Source organism: Lepisosteus platostomus, chromosome 13 (assembly GCF_059453375.1).
Source record: "Lepisosteus platostomus isolate fLepPlt1 chromosome 13, fLepPlt1.hap1, whole genome shotgun sequence".
In the NCBI taxonomy this organism is placed as follows: Eukaryota; Metazoa; Chordata; class Actinopteri; order Semionotiformes; family Lepisosteidae; genus Lepisosteus; species Lepisosteus platostomus.
This window is the reverse complement of record NC_142623.1, coordinates 15100597-15119397: the sequence shown is the minus strand read 5'-3', so window position 1 is coordinate 15119397 and position 18801 is coordinate 15100597. Positions and strand designations below refer to the sequence as shown.

The window sequence follows — 18801 nt, the reverse complement described above, 5'->3', positions numbered from 1 at the left end:
CTGAGACGTACCTGTTTTGCACAGTGATACAGGTGAGGATGATGACGATCTGTACGACTGCGTGGAGGATGACATCGATGAAGGTGACGAGATTTACGAGGACCTCATGAGGACGGAGGCCCCTCCTGAGACGGTGAGGAGACACAAGCCCTCTCCCTGAGCCCCGAACAGCCAGCTCATGTAACACGAGAGCTTTCGTTCTGCAATTGCTTAATTAGAAAACTGCTTGATAAAAAAAAATGGAAGGGTTTACAAGGAGGCTCATAATGTTGTACCTTGAATTCAGTGCCCTTTTTAGCTGTAAAATGCCAAATGAATAGTAAGGACTTTCCAAATAAATTCAGAGTTGTGATGGGGAAGGAAATCACACTGCCTAGAGGACAACAATTCTTTCATCGTCTTGACTCATTCTCACTCAATTCAGCCTCCCTGAAGATGAATGTAGAACATGAATCACTATAATGAAAATCCAGGAGTTACTGCTGTGCATTATTCCTCCTTTTCAGGGCTGCAACGACACAAATAATACAGAACCATTATTATAGTAGCAATAACCCATATTGATAATTGTAATAGTGTATTTAAGATAGCCTGTTGGGTCTTTAAGCATCCAGAAAGCCTTGTGAGTTGGACTTAAAATTTAAATGCCACTTTTGCATTTTTTTGGGAGTAAAAATATAATGTGAATGTGAGCGTGTTTTATATTGGCTACAATCTGTGATATATTAATATATGTCCCTCTCCACATTTTTGGAGTAGTAATATGTAAGCCTTCCATATTAAACACTGCTTATAAATGTTTTTTAATGTTCCACAAATAATAAAGGTGTTATATAACAGTAGTATAAGTAGTGCAGATACTGTTAGTTATAATCAAGTGATAATATGTTTCTAAAGACTTCTCAATACTTTAAAGTACAATATCTGGGAAAAAAGAGCCCCTTTTTACTCTTTACCTTTGAAATAAATTGAAAATGAAACGTAAACTACACTTTTTAAACAGATATTTGGAAGATAATTTCCATATTCAAGCCACAGCAGCTCACCTGGGTGGAGTTTTGCCTGGTTTCTGTGGTGTTCAACGTACTAGTGAGCATGTGACCCCACCCTGTATGGAATGCTAGTCCTTACAGGGATGACTCTCCCTAACAATGCTGGTCCCCACTTAATACAGCTGGGTGGACTGGAGCAAATGGGGTAAAATGCCTCACTCAAGGTACAACTGCAGTATGTGCAGCAGTGACTCGAACCCACAACCTGTCAGCTAAGAGTCCAGAGACTTACTCACTACGTTATGCCCTCCCAAATACATAATCAACTAAATGTCATTAATACATTTCTAAAGTGTCATACTTTGAGTGTCATACTTCTGCAAATAACCTTAGGGTTTGAGGTACTCTTCAGACCATAGTCAGGATTTGGGGTTTGTTTCTAACATACAGTTTGTCTGCCACAGTGGTTGGTTGTCACAGGTCACTCTGTTAATGCTTTTTTTAATGTATTCCTCTCTTAAAATTGTATTATTATAACGAATTATTTCAAAGGTATAAAACATTAATAAAAGACTTATAAATACTTTGGTAAGATGTCACAGTATAGAATACATTTGCCAGCAGCCCACATGTAGAGCGAGGTAGTTCAGTGAAGCCTGTTAACAGAATGTACTGTCCAGAGAATAAGACCCAGTGTACCTCAGTAAATCAGACACTATCTGTCTCCACAGCATCACAAGATGACAGAGGTGGACAAGAGGCAGTGCTGCCTGCAGGAGATCAAACAGACGGAGGAGAAGTACACCGACACGCTAGAGTCTATCCTACAGGTGAGCTGCTCCGTCTTGCCCGCTTCATTGCACGAGCAAGGGGACACAAGTGCAAACTGTGCGGAATTGCACTTGATACTGAGAACGGGAAGCGCTTCTGCAGCCAAAGGGTTGTTAGAGTGTGAAACGAGCTGCCTAGTCATGCGGTTCAAGGTGAAACCTTGGTTCCTTTCAAGAGATGGCTGAATGAGATCCTTGGACCAGCGAGCTATGAACAACCAAATGGGCCTGACTCTCTGAATGACCTCCTCTAGTCTTTTTCTTGTTCTTGTGCATAACTGGCGTTGGTGGGGAAGTGAGTGTTGATGTTATGTCCACATGTAGTCATGAGTTGTACTATCACTGTAAAGATTTCCCTGTATTGGTGCCCTTCTGAGAAACACTGCCTTCTTCATCCTGTTAGATAAAAGAACACGTGTTACTAAATTGTATTTCTTTATGTACTAGTGTGTGCAGTGGCGAGTTCTCTGAAAATTTCATCATTAGTAATTATTATAATGTAGACATTTTATTTGTTTTCTTGCAGCACTTTATGAAACCCCTTCAGAGATTTCTACAGCCTCAAGATATAGAAAACATTTTCATCAACATTGAGGTAAAGCTTTGTCCTTGAACATGTGAAAGTGAGTGTGACAAATAGCACCTGTTGAAGTCAGGGTGTAGATTCACAGATAAAACAATGGCCTAAAAGTCAAGAAATGACCTGTTGTTTTTGATTTGCCTTTTGGAAGCTGTAGGTGAGAAATCATTAGAGAACCTGCTGATAAAAATGGCTTGAAAACTATCAATCTGAAATAAATCCAATTACTCTACTAGTCTGTGTGAATACAGGGTTGGTATCATTTCGAAAGAATGTATTGAAGTTGTTAGCTGGTCATGAAATTGTTAAAGAAGTACCTTTTCACCCACATTTTAGGTATTTTATTCAATATTGCAAAAAGCGAAAAAGCAAATTGAAATGCAGATTTGTTTTAGGTGAATTAGGTAACATCCATATTTGATCTTATACTGATTTTGATGGCGTTAAGTGAACAAAGAGCAGAAGACCCTTCCCTCTGGATGGGATGCTAATCCATTACAGAGCCTATCCCCAGCACACTCTGGTCCCCAGTCATACAGCTGGGGTAGAGTACCTCACTCTGGGATACAACAGCAGTGTCCGCAATGGGGACTCAATATTTAATCTGTCTGCACATTCCATAAAGAACCAGTGTTCTCTCGAACCCAGTGTGGTTCTGTCTACAAAATGGCATGTGTTAATATGAGACCCAAATGCCACTTTGTGGATCAGGTGAATAGATGGAAACAACAGAAGTCTTGGTTTAAACATGTTATCAGACTGGGGTGTGGGAGGGTTGGATTTGTGATTCCAACAAATTGTTTGTGACCGAGGAAGCACCTACTAACCTGCTCCACCCATGGCTGTTGCAGGAGCTGGCAAAGACCCATCGGAGCCTGCTGGAGGAAATCCGGAGCTCCATCATGATGCAGGGAGCAGCCAATCTGTACCAGGTCTTCATCAAGTACAAGGAGAGGTAGGACAACAGTGCGCCCCCTCGGGGCCTGGCATGACAGCCGCAGGCTCATTACCCATTTTAACCTATGAGGCTGGACGTATTAATCGAAAAAAAGAAAAGACACTACTCTCCTAAGACTATCTGAATGTGTCTTACATAACGTTTCGCCTCCGTCCAATAGAGATCCAATAGAAGGTCACTAATTATGTCATTTAGAGTTACAAACCTATTTTAGCTGTTCAGTTTACATTGGGGAAAAAATCATTTTTGATTTTAGATTAGCTTTATACTGTAGTGTGGGCTGTGCTACAGAATATGTACTTAAAAAACAATACAGGATTGTACTGTGTCATGCTGCATTGTGTCATATAGTGTTGTGTTGTTTTGTGCTGTACTGTGAATTGTTAAATTAATCTCTTACTGTGCTGTATTGTGTTGTATTATGCTGTGTACTTGATTGTGTCCTGTTGGTCTGGAAGGCGCTGTGATTGACTGACTGATTGTGTCTGCAGTTTGCTGCTCTATGGTCGGTACTGTAGCCAAGTGGAGGCAGCTTCCAAACACCTGGACAAGATAGCCAGCATGAGGGAGGATGTACGGATGAAGTTGGAGGTCAGTGGATGTGATGGGGGGAGAGGGGTGATCAGGACTGACCAGTTGAATTGAGCTGTTCCAGATACAAGCTAGTAGTGTTTGTGTAAGATCTTTGAAAAATGGATGAAAAGGATTCCAAAGTATTTTGAGTGTCTTTCATTTATCTTCTTACCTAAAGGTGTTGATGTGTTTAACAGATAAAGTCATTTTATTTAGGTAGAAAACCAGCTCCTGCTTGATCTTGCTTAAGATCAATTAAACACACCAGGCATCACGCCACTTCTTGAAAACTAGAAGTGAAAGTTGAGGTATTTAACAGAGGAGTAAGATATTGCTCTGCATCAGTTTCTGTTAACGAAAGGATCAAGGCAATGGATTTGTGCTGTTTGCAGTTCTGCCTCCCCCTGCATGTCTATTCGGCTCGTTTAGCTCCGCGCTGTGAGACATCTTTCTGTATAAAGTGGGACTCAAAGCCAACTTGCAGTGCCTCTCTCTCTCTGTGCTCCTTGCTGCAGGAGTGCGCCAAACGAGCAAACAATGGCAGGTTCTCCCTCCGTGACCTGCTGATGGTCCCCATGCAGAGAGTCCTCAAATATCACCTCCTGTTACAGGTAAACACACATGTATATGTTGGAGTTCTAAGAACATGCAAAATGGGGTGATATGTGCACAATTAATGACTGGCATTACAGTCTAGGGTGCTTACAATGAGATATACTGTAGGGGTTCTGTCCTCTGGTCTAGCGGAGAAGGTTTATCATCCAACAGAGAACACCTGTAAATTCATTTAAACCGATTATTTGCTTTATTGATCAATATTTACAGGTGACCCCTCCCTTAAATTGTAAAGTGTATTCATTAGAGATACAAATTTCCCTGTTTGTACCTGGCATCATAAAGACACACAGCTGCACCCTTCTAGATAGATAGAAACTTTATTGATCCCGTGAGGGAAATTGCAGATCTTCTACATCTGTGCAATACGTGTGCATTAACAAGACTTGTACACTCCACTAAACGATGGTGGGGTGTAAAATATTGTTATGTTGCATTGTGATTCCCTGACTCTTTTCTGTTTTGCACACAGGAGCTGGTCAAGCACACCACCGAACCCCCAGAAAAGGAAAACCTGCGCACAGCTCTGGATGCCATGAAGGTGACTCTTTGTGTATTTTTTCTTGGTCAACATTTCCAGCAATCACATCCTTATATTGTACTGAGCCATCTTGTGCTTCCCCATACTGTACTGCACTGAAGAAAGAAGCAAATATCTTTTCCCCTTTGGAAAATAATTGATTCTGGTATTAAGTGCTCTAATGACCCCCTTAAAATTGTAATTCCTAATTTTTCAGTGACATTTAAGTACATTGAAATGAATAAAAATGAACAATGAGCATTTAAAATAATTCTTAGAGACAATGAGAAGGATAGAGAGGTATCAGAAGGAATCCCAAAACGGTTAGAGATACGACTACTAACTTTTCACATCTCATAACTCCTTTAGAGGTCTGATAGAAAAACTTAGTGGAACGAGCAGCGTATTGAGTCATAAGCTGAACCCATTCGCTGGGTGAGAGGCAGATGAGGCAGGAACTGCACAGGCAGAGTGCAGTCAGGGGAAACTGCAGCAGCGCTGCATGCACACAAGTACTGGACTGAGCAGAAAGCATGCACACTGGCAGACAAGCTGCAGGCTGCACACTGGCAGGAGAGCTGAGTGAGTGGTGCTGCAGCTGGCTGGGGACTCTGTGACAGCAGAGCTGTACAGTGATGGTAGCATAGCTGGAAGGAACACAGTTCAGATCTGTAGCTGAACAGGCAAGAGTCAAAGCCGGTGAATCCCAAAAAAGTCCAAGGCAGAATGAGGAAATCTTATCAAACATAGTCCAAAGAAGCCAAGCCAAGATAAACACAGTGGCGATGCCGAGCTGAGGGGTGATATGGAAACAAAGTTGAAACAAAGTAGAGGTCAGGAATCCAACAAAGCACAGAGAAAAGAGAGCCAGAGACTCAGAGAAAATAAGATCAAGGGGTTCAGGGACGCATCTTGATAACGGAGCCCTGAGCAGAGTTTGAGCAGCCCTGAATCACTGAATCACTTAAGGCGGATGAGGTACTAAATTGTCTCCAGGTGATCCAGGTCTCCTGTCAAACTGGCACTGAGTGATTGGCTGGCAGAGCAGCAACCAGGACAAGCATGACATCCTTACCCGTTTACTCCTACCCCCTCCTTTCTCCTCAAAACCTGGTCTGAAGCTCTGAAAGTTTATACTGACTTTGAACTGTCGATGTGGACATGAGATGTTACTGGGTTGAGCCTAGGTCACTTACTATCTGGCTTTGACCATAATCCCCCAAGTGATAGCTCACAATGCAAGGAGCCTTGAAGTGGTGGGTGTGAGTTTAATCAGACAGGACTGTCATAGCTCTCTATACAGCATTTCACTACTGCCAGGCACTGCAGAGCTCTGAATATTAAAAGACAATCAATTAAAATATGTGGGCATGATGGGGAGCGTGATTGCAGATCCTCACTCTCTGCTTGGGGATACAGAGGATAGTAGCTATAAGCCGCAGCTCAAAACATTATGATGAATTATTTGAAAAGGAATATTTGGCAATTCCAAAGTGAAGAAAAACGTTGATGCCATCTGCCCATCTATCCTTTTTTAATAACTGCTTAGTACAATGCACGGTCATAGTGGGCCAGAACAAACTACATTGTGAATATAAACCAGAGATTCAAATGCACCACAAGGTCTGTAACAGGCTGCTGCAGTGATGGCCAGGGGGTTTCTTTGCGTGTTCTGTGTTTGTTTGAGAACTCACAGCATAGAAGTCCCCAGATGTAATCACAGTGTTGGCTCATTGATCTGGGCACATCTGCACCTGTTTTCTTTAAAAATGTTTCAACTTTTTTATTCTTAATTAAAAAACTATAAAACATTCCACCTGCAATAAATAAAAAAATAGAATGTAGAAAATGTATACCGCACTGGAAAATACCATGCACACACCCCCTTTACACTAGTTCTTTGTAAAGCACCGTAAGTTTTGTCATATTTTGGTTTAAAATATTGCAGTAAATGTTGCACAAAACTACAGAACAGAGTTGCATCAGCAGCTTACGTCATTAGAAATTTTGGTGAAGAGCCCAGTAGTAATACTTTTTATTGTTTTGACATATATTGTTTTGATATTGACATATCTTACAAGAAAATTGATTACTTTTGCCTGTGTTGTTCTCCTCAATATAAATCCCATCAAGAATTGATTTCTCAATTCTGTGGATTGGCCGTAGGAATTCCCAGATTTGCAAAGATGCTAATAGCACTTCACGGACTCACTGATCTCTCTCTCTCACTTTCTTGTCCTGCAGGACCTAGCACAGTGTGTGAACGAAGTGAAGCGTGACAATGAGATCATCCGCCAGATCACCTCATTTCAGCTTTCCATTGAAAACTTGGTGAGACCTTAGAGGGGTGGAGGGGAGGAGTGTGCTGATAATCTCGTTCTGTCTTTGTCTGGTACCACATACAGTGGGCTGAACTCACAGCATCAGCCTAATCCCTCCAATCCTATACATTTGTGTCGCTGACATATTCATTCATCAGCATCAAAGCTGCAGTGTAGCAAAGGGGCTTGCTTTTAGAAACTTGTTTAATATTAATGTGTTAAAAGGATCTTGTTGTCTCACTTTTGCACTCTTCACAAAATGCAGCACACTACTCTAAACTGGCAGCATATCACCATGCTTGTATGGCTTTTTGTCTTTTGCTGAGGGCTTGTGGTGCCTGGCTATATATCGAGCAGGAAGTGGCTAGCAACTTTATCTGCACTGGTGCAAAACAAACTGAGTAGAATGTCACATCAAAGTACAAGTGCACCATTCGGTTATCAAAATCCAGATGTCTGCTGAGGATGATTTTAATGGCTATGGAGAGTGGTCTCCTCAGCTTCCCTAGGGGTAGTTTTTCAAGGTCGGCTAAAAGAACTTTGAGAGATCAGCTTGAGGAACTGGACGCTTAAGGTAACTCTGCTGTACTTGTGTACCCTGCTGTACTTGTGCATTAGTTGGAGTGTATCAGAGAGTGATTTCTCTAAGAGACTCCACTCCATTTTGCAAGGCTAGGGACATGAGTACTTCTCTAAGGCCTCCTGCAGGGGCCTATGGTGCATCCAGCTTCTCTGTCAGATTTTTTGCTGACTCATCAGAATCCTTTTGTGCTGGATGAAACAATAACTCAGCACTCTGCAGTTTTTCTCAAGGTTCCGAGTCATCTTTGTAGCTACTCTCATCAACATTTCAAATGAGCTCTTTGGAAGAAGAGGACAGCTGTTACCCATTCCATAGGACCTGGCTGTTTCTGTTCAGTAAAGTGGAGATAGTCTGCACCTTGGTTACAGATGCGACCATTATGCTCCACTAGTCTAAGTGGACTGCTGACTGCTGCTGAGTGCTGTGTGACTTCAAGGTCATGGGTTTAAATCCCCTTGAACCATGTGCTTTAAACACTACTGTATGAATTAGTGCCAGGACCTGAATGTAAAACCTTGAAGTTCCAAAAGAGTAACAGGAATAAGTCTGGAACATAATGACTGTTTCCTTCCCAGACACAGTCCCTGGCCATGTATGGTCGACCCAAGATTGATGGAGAGCTGAAGATCTGTGGTGTAGAGAAACGCTCCAAGCAGGACAGGTGCGTGCAAGTGTCTTCCTGTTAAAGGGGTTGGCATCTCTGAGCAGCATGAATCAAGCAATCAATCAGTTAAGCTAAAGGAAGAACTTAGAGGCTCAGCGCAAGTGTGCCTAAGAAAGAAAATAAGAGATCCTTACTTGGATAAAGTTTTGTTTAACTGTGTCATTCGGAACTTTCAAGAAGCATTGGAAAAATAAAAAGCAGCGTGGTGGGCCAAAAGGACCTTTCCTTTTATTTTTACTAATACTGTTTCACTATGTTATGAGTAACATCTGAGCAGTGCACATGTGCATCGTGTTTTGCAGGTATGCCTTCCTCTTTGATAAGGCCATGGTGGTGTGCAAAAAGAAGACCAGCGATACCATGGAGCTGAAGGAGACCATCAACTTGTACCAGTACCAGCTCCGTGACGACACCTCGGGGGAGAAGGACAACAAGAAGGTACCTCCCACTCCCCGCCACACCACCCCAACCCAGCCCCACAGAGAGAATGCATCAAAAGAGTCTTGGAAGTCTTCCTACATCACCAGATATTGCCTCACGCAGAGTGAAAAGGACTTGAAAATCGGCATGCAGGTGTTTTTAATGTTCTCTTTCTTTTTCTATTTTGCAGTGGTCCCACATTTTCTGCCTAATTGACCCTTATGGGCAGAGCGGCTACGACCTCTTCTTCAAAACCAAGGAGCTGAAGAAGAAATGGCTAGAGCAGTTCGAAATGGCTCTGTAAGGAAATTTTAAAAGGCTATTTTAAAACAGCAATGCTACTCTATAGTATTGACATAATTAATTCAGGTCACATCACTAACATAACTGCTGGACTTTCTTATCGAGAGACCACAGGTGGTGCGGATAGGCAATAAAACATCAACACCACTCACCCTGAGCACTGGAACCCCACAAGGCTGCTGTCTGAGTCCAAGGTTGTACTCCCTATTTACTCACGACTGCACAGCAAGACACAGCAACAACCGCATCATTAAGTTTGCCGATGACACCACTATAATAGGACTGATCAGTGATGATGACGAGTCCACTTACAGGGATGAAGTTGTACAGCTGCTTAGGTGGTGTCATAGCAATAACCTGGACTTGAACATAAAGAAAACGAAAGAGCTAATAGTGGACTTTCGGAGACACAGGCCACACACTCACAGCCCACTCAGTATTGATGGAACGGAAGTGGAAACAGTCACCAGCTTTAGGTTTTTGGGAATTCACATCTCTAAAGATCTAGCCTGGACTGTGAACACTGACTCTATCATGAAGAAGGCTCAGCAGCGCCTTTATTTCTTGAGGTGCCTCAAGCGAGCTCTTCACCCCACTGCCCTCAGGCAAGAGATATAAGCGCATACGGACACTTACCACTAGATTCTTCAATAGCTTCTATCCACAAGCAGTGAGACTGACGAACACATTTAGCCATCCCCCTCGGACCACACCTACACCATCACCATCTACCTCATTGTAATTTATTTATTGTACGTCTCCAGTCATTGTTTACACGTCTGTATTGTTTACATTCAAACTGTCTGCATGTTTACTTGCACATTGTCTATTGTTTGTTTGTACATTGTCTTGATGCACTGTTTGCACTTTGTTTTGTTTTTTTTTACACTTGTTTTACAATTGAGAGACTTTCTGTAAGTAAGAATTCCATTGTACCAGCACCGGTTACATATGGCAATAAAGTTCAAGTCAAGTCAAGTCAAGTCAAGTCAAGTCAAGTCAAGTCAAGTCAAGTCAAGTCAAGTCAAGTACTGGGACTCTCCCAGTAGGCAGTATGCTAGTCAGGCAGTTTGGTTTTCAAGAGTGATTGACCTCTGGAACACTTTGGCAGCTTGTGAGCTTGTAGCATTGCCAGCTAGAGTCTGCCTCACTCCTTTGCTTGATGCAAACTGTAGAGATTGTTGTCTCTACTGGGGACTGCAGTGGGAACATGGGTGTGTGACCGAGACAAGTCCCCATTTGCGAGGAAAGAGCTGTACCTCTACAGGATCATGGTGGGAAAGCTCAAGGTGGAGAAGCCCCCAAATGAGCATGGTTTAAAAAGAAACTTGCTGCCCCAACGCTCTGATATCACACTTCCTTTTTTTTTTTTACAAGAAAGCAATTGTAATGCATGCTTGGAAAAAAAATTGTCCTTGTTGAAGGTTTTGGTTTCTGTTTTTTTTTTGTTAGTTGATTGTTTGTGTTGAGTGGGAAAAATTATATCTAGATCTGGGAGAAGCTTTCTGCCAGTACTGTTAAAAAGATTGTAGCCGTGCACGTGCACATGTATTTGTAAATGAATGACATTGCACATTACTTAAAAATAATTGTCCTTGAACTGGAGGATGCAATTAGAGGATGCAATCACAATATTTTAGAGTGAACCTTACATAAAGAAGACAGTTCCAAGAAAATGTGAGTGTTGTCTTACCTGACAGTGGCTTCCTTGTTATAACTTTTGAATTTAAATACATGCGGATATATGGGATTATGGACTGGAAATAGGCTTGTTGCCATTTGACATTTCTATTTTGGAAATGTCAAACATGAAGGTTAATCATTCCACTTTTGTACAGATGTGACATGTCTCCCAGTTAGATTAAATGAAAGGATTCAAGATCATGGTGGTTTTAGGATTAAGGTTTATACAATTCCTAAAAATATCCGAACCAGGAATCTGCTACGGTTCACTTGCCTTGTTATAGGACAAAACCAGTGAAACAAGCATTTGTGCGTCTGCATGCATCTTTCTGTGTGGTACTTCTCTCATGTTGGTCTCTTTCCTGCATCAATAGGTCCAACATATTCCCAGAAAACAGCACGGCCAATAGCCATGACTTTCAGATGCACAGCTTTGATGACACCACTTCCTGCAAGGCCTGCCAGATGCTCTTAAGGTGAGAGAGTGAAGGTGAATTAAAGTGAAAAAAGGGAAAAGTGGTTTTGAAGAAACAAAAGGTGCTGTAAACAGGATGCCCGAAAACGATGTTGCTTGCCGCCCCAACAATCTGATCTTGTGCTTCCTTTTTTTTTCTCTGCAAGCCTGCAGTTGTAATGCACGTTAGGAAACCAAAAGAAACCAGAAAACCTTGACGAAGGCTTGGCTTCTGTTTTCTGTTAGCTGAGCATTTGTGTCAAGCGTCATGTGGCGGGAAAAGTAATTTCTAGACCTGGGTTAAGCTTTCTGCCTGTTTCATCATTCCTGCCCTTACAACGTGAACAGCAGCCGTAAAAGTGTTTTCTTGTAAGTTCCCCTGCAATGCTCCAGCAGGGTACCCTCCTCCTGACCATGTCCGATCCCTGTGCGCAGTGCTGAAACCGTGTGTTTGATCCCCAGGGGCATCTTCTTCCAGGGGTATCGCTGCACACGCTGCAAGGTAGCTGCACACAAGGAGTGCCTGGGAAGAGTGCCTCCCTGCGGGAGAAACTCAGGTGCTTTTTTTAATTTATTTTTGTCATGTTTTCTCTCAAACTAGCAATGTTCTCATTTATACATTATCAATCAATCAATCTTGTAACTTCAGTTTTTGTCCTGTGTGAGGCTAAACTAACTCCAGATTGTCTGTGTGTGTCCTTACAGATTTCTCTGTTACAATCAGAAAAGTAGGTGTTTTCTTTTTTTTTAATCCGCTTACTGAAATACTGAAATCGATTGAAGTGTCTGTTGTTTTAAACTGGGCATGCTCTCAAACTGCTCCTCTCCTCTTCTAGAACAAAAACAACAGAGCCACACTTCACCGACAAAATGACCCCGGTAAGAGAGAACTTTAAAACATAGTTTGCATTGCATTTGTATTTTAAACATTGCTTGATGTTCATGAAAAAAGCAAATGGGCAAGTACATGGAGTTTTATAGGCTTTATTCAGGTTGAGCCCTGATCAAGGACCTGGAGGGAGGGGAAGAGGGCTATTTGTAAGTTGTCCTGTACTGAAAAAGAGTAAATATTTAGCCAATGCATAATTCTAATCTAAAAATAGCCTTGTGCCTTAAAATAATTATTGTTTATTATTAACTTGTGGCAGTGATTCTGAGTTATCAGTGACTGTCTTCTTTTTTTCTTAATCGCAGGGAAATTTATTTTAGTTTTCTTAGTGAGCCATACTCTTGTATTTGCTTTCAGCTCTTCAAAACATGGTATGGAGTTTGTAATTGCTATCAGCCCAGTTTCAGAACTTCCTTTATTCAGGTGCGAAGGAAAAAAATACAAACACTGTGGGTGGTGTTGGCCATATTATTTTCACTTGTGTTTGTGTCTCATAAAGTGATCACCTATTTTCTTTTAAGAACATGAGAAAGGTCTGTAAATGATAGGGAGCTTCTTGTTTTTAGTCAGAAATAAGGAATCATATTAGCAGGTTGATGAGAGACTGTATCAACTTCTGTTGGAAAGAAAGTTGGTGAAAATAAACTTTAGTCGGGGTAGTTGTGAAATCCCAAAGCCTGGGTGCAGAACAAAGGCTACATCAGCAAGCAGGTAAGTTACGGGTACTGATTAGCAGCAATGATTTAGCACCCAACTGGAACAAAAACCAGTGGACACAGAGATAATCCAAGTCAAGGATGGACCCCCAACAGGTCATGAGACTGAGGACAACATCTCATTCCCCTCAGCATTCTGAGGAATATGTGTCAGGCAATGATCTCAGTCTTCTGTGCACCTACTGACCTCTTATAACATGTGAGCCACACGTGTGACTTCTGCAGAGGTGAGATAAGTCCCATGTCAGGAGGTGCATGTCTGAAGACAACGGGCATCTAGTGTAATGACCCCTGCATTACACTGTCTAGAAAGAATGAGGCAGAGATTGGGAATGTGTGGGGAACCAGAGGTGAGACAGAATATTTCTTATGGGTGTCATGTCCACATTAGTATATCATCTTGGCATGTTCGGCATGGGGTACGTCTGCGTGCAAACATGAGTGGGTACACATATGAGTGCACATAAAGCTGTTTTGTTCCATGATTGTCTCGTACGTCCCTTATCTTTGGCATACTCGCTTTTAATCTCCTTCGTACCTTATGCGAATGAGGGCCTGAATCGGCAGTTGGCTGGACAGGCAGCAAAGGGAAGTATTGAATTTATCCCAAGAAAACAAGAAATTAACGAGAGGAAGGCCTTCCTCTTCGAGGTGGTAAATGGGTGACATTTTAACCATTCAGGCGGTTTTGGACTTTTTGTGAATCACTTTATGAGTTGGTCTTGTTATCTGACATTTGGTTGACATTTAGACCAAATTGAAAACTTGATGGTTTTGGGTCATAGTGGGGGAGGACTCCCCTTTTGAATGCTGGGAAGTATGCACTCAAAGTGAAGGCAGGAGCGTGACCACTTGTAACCTGACGTAGTACAGTGTGCATGATAATATAATGGTATAATGTAAAGCAGAGCCACAGATAAAAGTTTCAGCTACTTGGTGTAATTTTTCTTCTCTTTTGAGCAGCTGTATCACGTAATATAAAAGTAAATATATATCATAAAAGTAATATATCATTCATAAATTTCATATGAATGGCACATGTGTATTACAGGATGCTTGAAAAGCAGGACATTGAGTGCTACAGGCAAGTACAAATCAAAGTTTTGGCTCATTGGCCAATCTCTCCATCAATCACCGCCCTGTCACTTCATGGTGGATGTTCTTTTTGCGAGAGGCTTTTCACATCTCTCCACTGTGGACGAGTCATGAATTCTGGCTAATTCCCGATTCTGTGATGTCTGATTGACCAGGTGGTCAAAATTTTGATTTGATCCAGGACTAAGCTTAGTGTGGGTGTATCTTTTTCTCAGAAATAAGATTGTTTTCATTTCTGAACGTAGGCAGCAGTGCAAAGTTAGTGGTCAGGGTACTGCACTCATAACAGGAAAGTTCTAGGTTCAAATTCTGGGTCAGTCTCTGCTTATTTACCCTTGAACAAGGCCCCTCACTCAGATAACTCCGGTAAAAACATTCAACTGTACAGTTGCAAGCAGCTTTGAATATAAGCGTCAGGCAGATAACGTAATAGTTGTTTCTTTGGTATTTTGAAAGGTGTCACAGAGGAATTTTGGAAAGCATTTTCCCCAGTAACAAAATTGAGAAGTTACATGTCAGAATCTGTGTGTGTCACATGTTCGAGTATACATACGAATGAGGCTTATTTTCTTTCGTCGTCTCTTAGCTGAATCTTGATCAGGGATCAGCAATCCAACAGAAGCCTCACTGTCGTGGGTGAGGGGTAGGTGGTGCTGGATATTTTCAAAAAAAAGTCAGGCAATTCTGATGGTCTTGCTCCCTCTCCCACCAGGTCTGCCCAAGATGGAGGTGTGTAGCGAGTATTATGGGCTGCCTCCTCCACCAGTGGCGTTCGGCCAGCCACTGCACCTCTCCCTGGGCGACATCATCGAGCTGACCCGAGCTGAGGCTGACCTCCAGTGGTGGGAGGTAAGGACCGGCTGGAGAGAGGGCAGTTTTCGGCAGTCGTACGGAATCGACAGCTGGACACCGCCTTGTGTCGCCCAGGTGGGGCCTGCACCCCAGTAATGGACAATTGGGATCCTTTGAGTCAAAAGGCACCATATAACTGCAGAGAATAAATCCTTATCATTTCTTTTTTTATAAGCACCATGTGGCTCCTGTTAAGGTTTCAAATTCAAAGTATTATTGTGACTACACAATACTAATACTTAATCCATATTAGTAACCTTTTGGCAGCATGGTGGTGCAGTGGTTAACACAGCTGTCTCTGAGTGCTGGGGCCCTGGGTTCAATTCCAGACTCGGGGTGCTATCTGCATGGACTTTTTCGTTCTCTCGTGTTCAAATGGGTTTCCTCTGGGTGCTCCCGTTTCCTCCCATAGTCCAAAGACGTAATGGTAGGTTATCTGGCTTCTGGGAGAACGGGCCCTGTTGTGAGTGTGTGCGTGTCTGTGTTTGTGTGTGTCCGCCCTGTGATAGGCTAGCATCCTGTGTACCCTGCCTTAGAAGCGGTTAAAAATGGATGGAGTAACCTTGTCACTCAACAACAGTCGGAAGCACTTGCACTTCCCTTAAGTAATATGATTTACAAGTTCCAGTAATTTGTCTAATTAATCGCTTATGTCCCAATGGCAGCACTTAAGAGCTGAAGATTGTGTAAAGGCTACCCCCTGCTGGCCTGATTAATAAACAGTTTAAGTCTGGGGCCCATTAATGTTGGAATGTTTTTTTTATCTGAACCATTGTACCGACAGAATGGGTGCTATCACAAATAAAGCTGCTAAATTAAGTATAATTGCTCTATAACTGTGAAACCATGCCTACCCTCCTCAACACAGAAAGAACTATCTCCCACCATCTGCCAATGTTACTTTCTGTTTTCAGCCCCCTAGAAAAAACGTCTGATATGAACCCATACTTTAGAGGTATACAATGATCTCTGATGAGCTTTGCTTTTTTTGTGTTTTGATATGTTATGTAGAGAATTAATTTATGTTCAATTTGTTAATTGAATTTACAGAGAAGACAAAATAATTTATTTTGTAAGTCTCGGGAGGAACTTGAATAGTGTTGTCACCTAATCAAATGGTATTTTCTCCCCACTCCAGGGCAGGAATATCACTACAGGAGTAGTTGCAGGATGGTTTCCGAGCTCTAAAGTCAAGCCCTTCATAGCTGTGAGTAACTGATTCATGAATTGTGTTTGCTGTTTATTAATTATTTGACTCCAGAAAGTTGTCGTTTTTCATAATTCATAATAAGACCTAAAGAAGAGGTTAAACAGCTTGCCCTATGCGCCTGAGTTCTCTGCTAACCCCGCAGTTTTGTTTTGTTTCAAACTAGCAGATCATCAGTACAGTACTAGAACATAAAAGATACTCCCAGGCTGAAATAGCACACTGTTGGTAATCTGCTAAATAAAAAGTCCAGTTTATCATGCACATTCATACCATTCCTGTTCGCAGTTTCGTTGAAGTTGGATTGAACTTAGTTAGGCACAGAGACACCTTTTGTCATTCATTTTCCTGACTTACCTGCTTCTATTAACTGTTTCAGACTTGTATCAAATGGTCTCAAAGCAATTTCTCTGTTTTTTACAGAGGCCCATGCCAGACCTGTCCTTTTACCCTTGGTGAGTAGAAATTTCCTTGGAAATGACAACACACTTGCAACGGTAGCATTAAAGCTTGGGCTGTGGGGGGGTTTCCTGGCTCCACTCCTGCTTGAGGTCGATGAGCACAGAGACAAGTCTAGGATGAGAAATCGGAGAAAATGAATCCTCAACACTCTTGCCATGTGTGCTGGCAGGTACGCGGGCAGCATGGAGCGAGCAGGGGCGGAGTCTCTTCTGATGAGCCGATCTGATGGGACATACCTGGTGCGGCAGCGACAGAAAGATGCAGGGGAGTACGCCATCAGCATCAAGTGAGACCCTCCTCCTCCGTCAAATTTCTTACCATGTGCAATTCCCTGCTAGTTCAGGGTTCAGACCCCAATGGTGTGTTGTTCGAGTGTGCACTGCTCTCCAAAAGAAAGTCTGCAGGGATGTAGGAAAAATAGGAAACCAATTTTTTTTTACCACTGTCAAAATTCACAAGGTTCTGTATAAAAAGAGGAAGTGCAATATAATTTTACACACAGGATATAGGTTAATACACACAGGATATAGGAAAACTTGGGCAATCATCTTTCTGAATGGCCTGATTTGCTATGACATCCCAAGGGAGTGGAACATTCCCATTTTGTTTACCGGGAATGGGATCCTGTCTTCTGTGAAGGTCATTCCCATCTTTTCTTGGGTGTACTGATGCCTTCTCTGCCATTTCTCATTTGTTGCTGGGCTGTTTGTCCGCTATCCCATTAAAGTACATGCACCTCTCGCACCACTGACTCCCTGCCGTGGCTGCAGTGGTTTCCTGTGAAATTCGATCTCTTGGACCATGTACAGAACATGCCTGCCGGCTCATTTCCCAACACTGACCAGAACCTCCCCTCTTTTCTCAGGTACAACGTGGAGATTAAACACATCAAGATCACCACAGCCGAGGGGCTTTACCGCATTAATGAGAAGAAGGCATTTAGAGGATTAATAGTAGGTGCTTGTTCTGTCTTCCATTGGCTGCCCTTTGAGCTCCATGATTCTGGTTGAGTTGGTATACAGCCAGCTGAGTCCAGCTGTCAATGTATTTCCTTTGTTATATCTTTTTTTTCAATGCACAAGTAATCCTCAGCACACTGTACTGCTCTATGATAACATGTTGATTTGTCAAAATGTTATAAGTGACATTTGCTTGTTACAATGTGTTAAGTTACAATGCATTGTATACACACTCTGTTAAGTGGCATGCAGTATTGGATTTCCTTACACCATTAAATGAGCTTTGTGCTACACTATACCAAATACCATTAGAAATTATGGAACTAAATCCAGTGATTTGGGACAATTCTGGACCTGAGGTGCTGTTTACATGGAGTTTGCATTGTTACAGCAATGGGTTAAGTTGTCTAGGAAGTGTCTTGAAGAATCTAGATAAATTGTGTAACACCTGGCAGTGTAAACATTTCAAGCTTCAAAGCAAAGAGGATGTAAAGGGGATCATAGCAACCATAACGTTCACCTTGGCTTGTGTTAGTCCATTAAGTTCTGGGTAAAAGATTAAGTGTCAATTAACAGTCCAGAAAGACTCCATATTATATCAGATCAAGACAAGAGATAGAAGGGGGAAAAAAGGTCAGACCACAACAGAAAGAGGAGACAGGAGGAGACGAAACTACAATCTTGGCTAGAGATCCTTGTTGAAGATCATCCGAGAAGACTATTAGAGCTAAGTATTTGAGTCTTGCTAAAGAGATCTTGCTATTCTGTAGCTTGGAGCTCTGGAGTGGAGAAACCCTCATTTTAAAACTGCCTCTCCTGCTTAGTGGGTGCATTTCAGTAGGGAAATAGGCTCTCATTACATGTGTGTCATCTGGGTTAGAGAGAGATTTAATCATAGGTTGTAATCTATTAGTTTAGAAGGCACCTTATGTCTTCTTGTGACCTCTGTAGGCATAAGATGAATACTTGGTAGCAGTCTGGGGTTTTCCCTGGTGGTCTAGACATACGTCTCTGAAACGTCATGTCTGTAAACTTGTCATGGACATAGGGAAATGTGTGTGTTGTATATTTATGTTGTGTGTAGTGTAGTGTTTGCATTGTCACTATAAATAAACATTTGTTTGC

General features: G+C 42.1%; 1 protein-coding gene across 2 annotated transcripts in view; it reads left to right on the top strand.

Annotated features, from left to right (window-relative positions):
- The window catches only part of vav1 (vav guanine nucleotide exchange factor 1), a 49946-nt gene that overhangs the window by 28466 nt on the left and 2679 nt on the right, over positions 1-18801 (top strand). For both annotated transcript variants that reach the window (XM_088603414.1, XM_088603415.1), the window contains exons 5-24: positions 25-133; positions 1724-1822; positions 2349-2417; positions 3254-3357; positions 3852-3951; positions 4449-4544; positions 5021-5089; positions 7313-7399; positions 8548-8633; positions 8939-9074; positions 9247-9356; positions 11417-11518; positions 11959-12053; positions 12202-12224; positions 12333-12375; positions 14909-15045; positions 16187-16255; positions 16679-16710; positions 16887-17003; positions 17583-17670. In XM_088603414.1, coding sequence (XP_088459540.1) covers positions 25-133; positions 1724-1822; positions 2349-2417; positions 3254-3357; positions 3852-3951; positions 4449-4544; positions 5021-5089; positions 7313-7399; positions 8548-8633; positions 8939-9074; positions 9247-9356; positions 11417-11518; positions 11959-12053; positions 12202-12224; positions 12333-12375; positions 14909-15045; positions 16187-16255; positions 16679-16710; positions 16887-17003; positions 17583-17670 — 1771 coding nt within the window. The remainder of the gene's footprint in view (positions 1-24; positions 134-1723; positions 1823-2348; positions 2418-3253; positions 3358-3851; positions 3952-4448; positions 4545-5020; positions 5090-7312; positions 7400-8547; positions 8634-8938; positions 9075-9246; positions 9357-11416; positions 11519-11958; positions 12054-12201; positions 12225-12332; positions 12376-14908; positions 15046-16186; positions 16256-16678; positions 16711-16886; positions 17004-17582; positions 17671-18801) is intronic.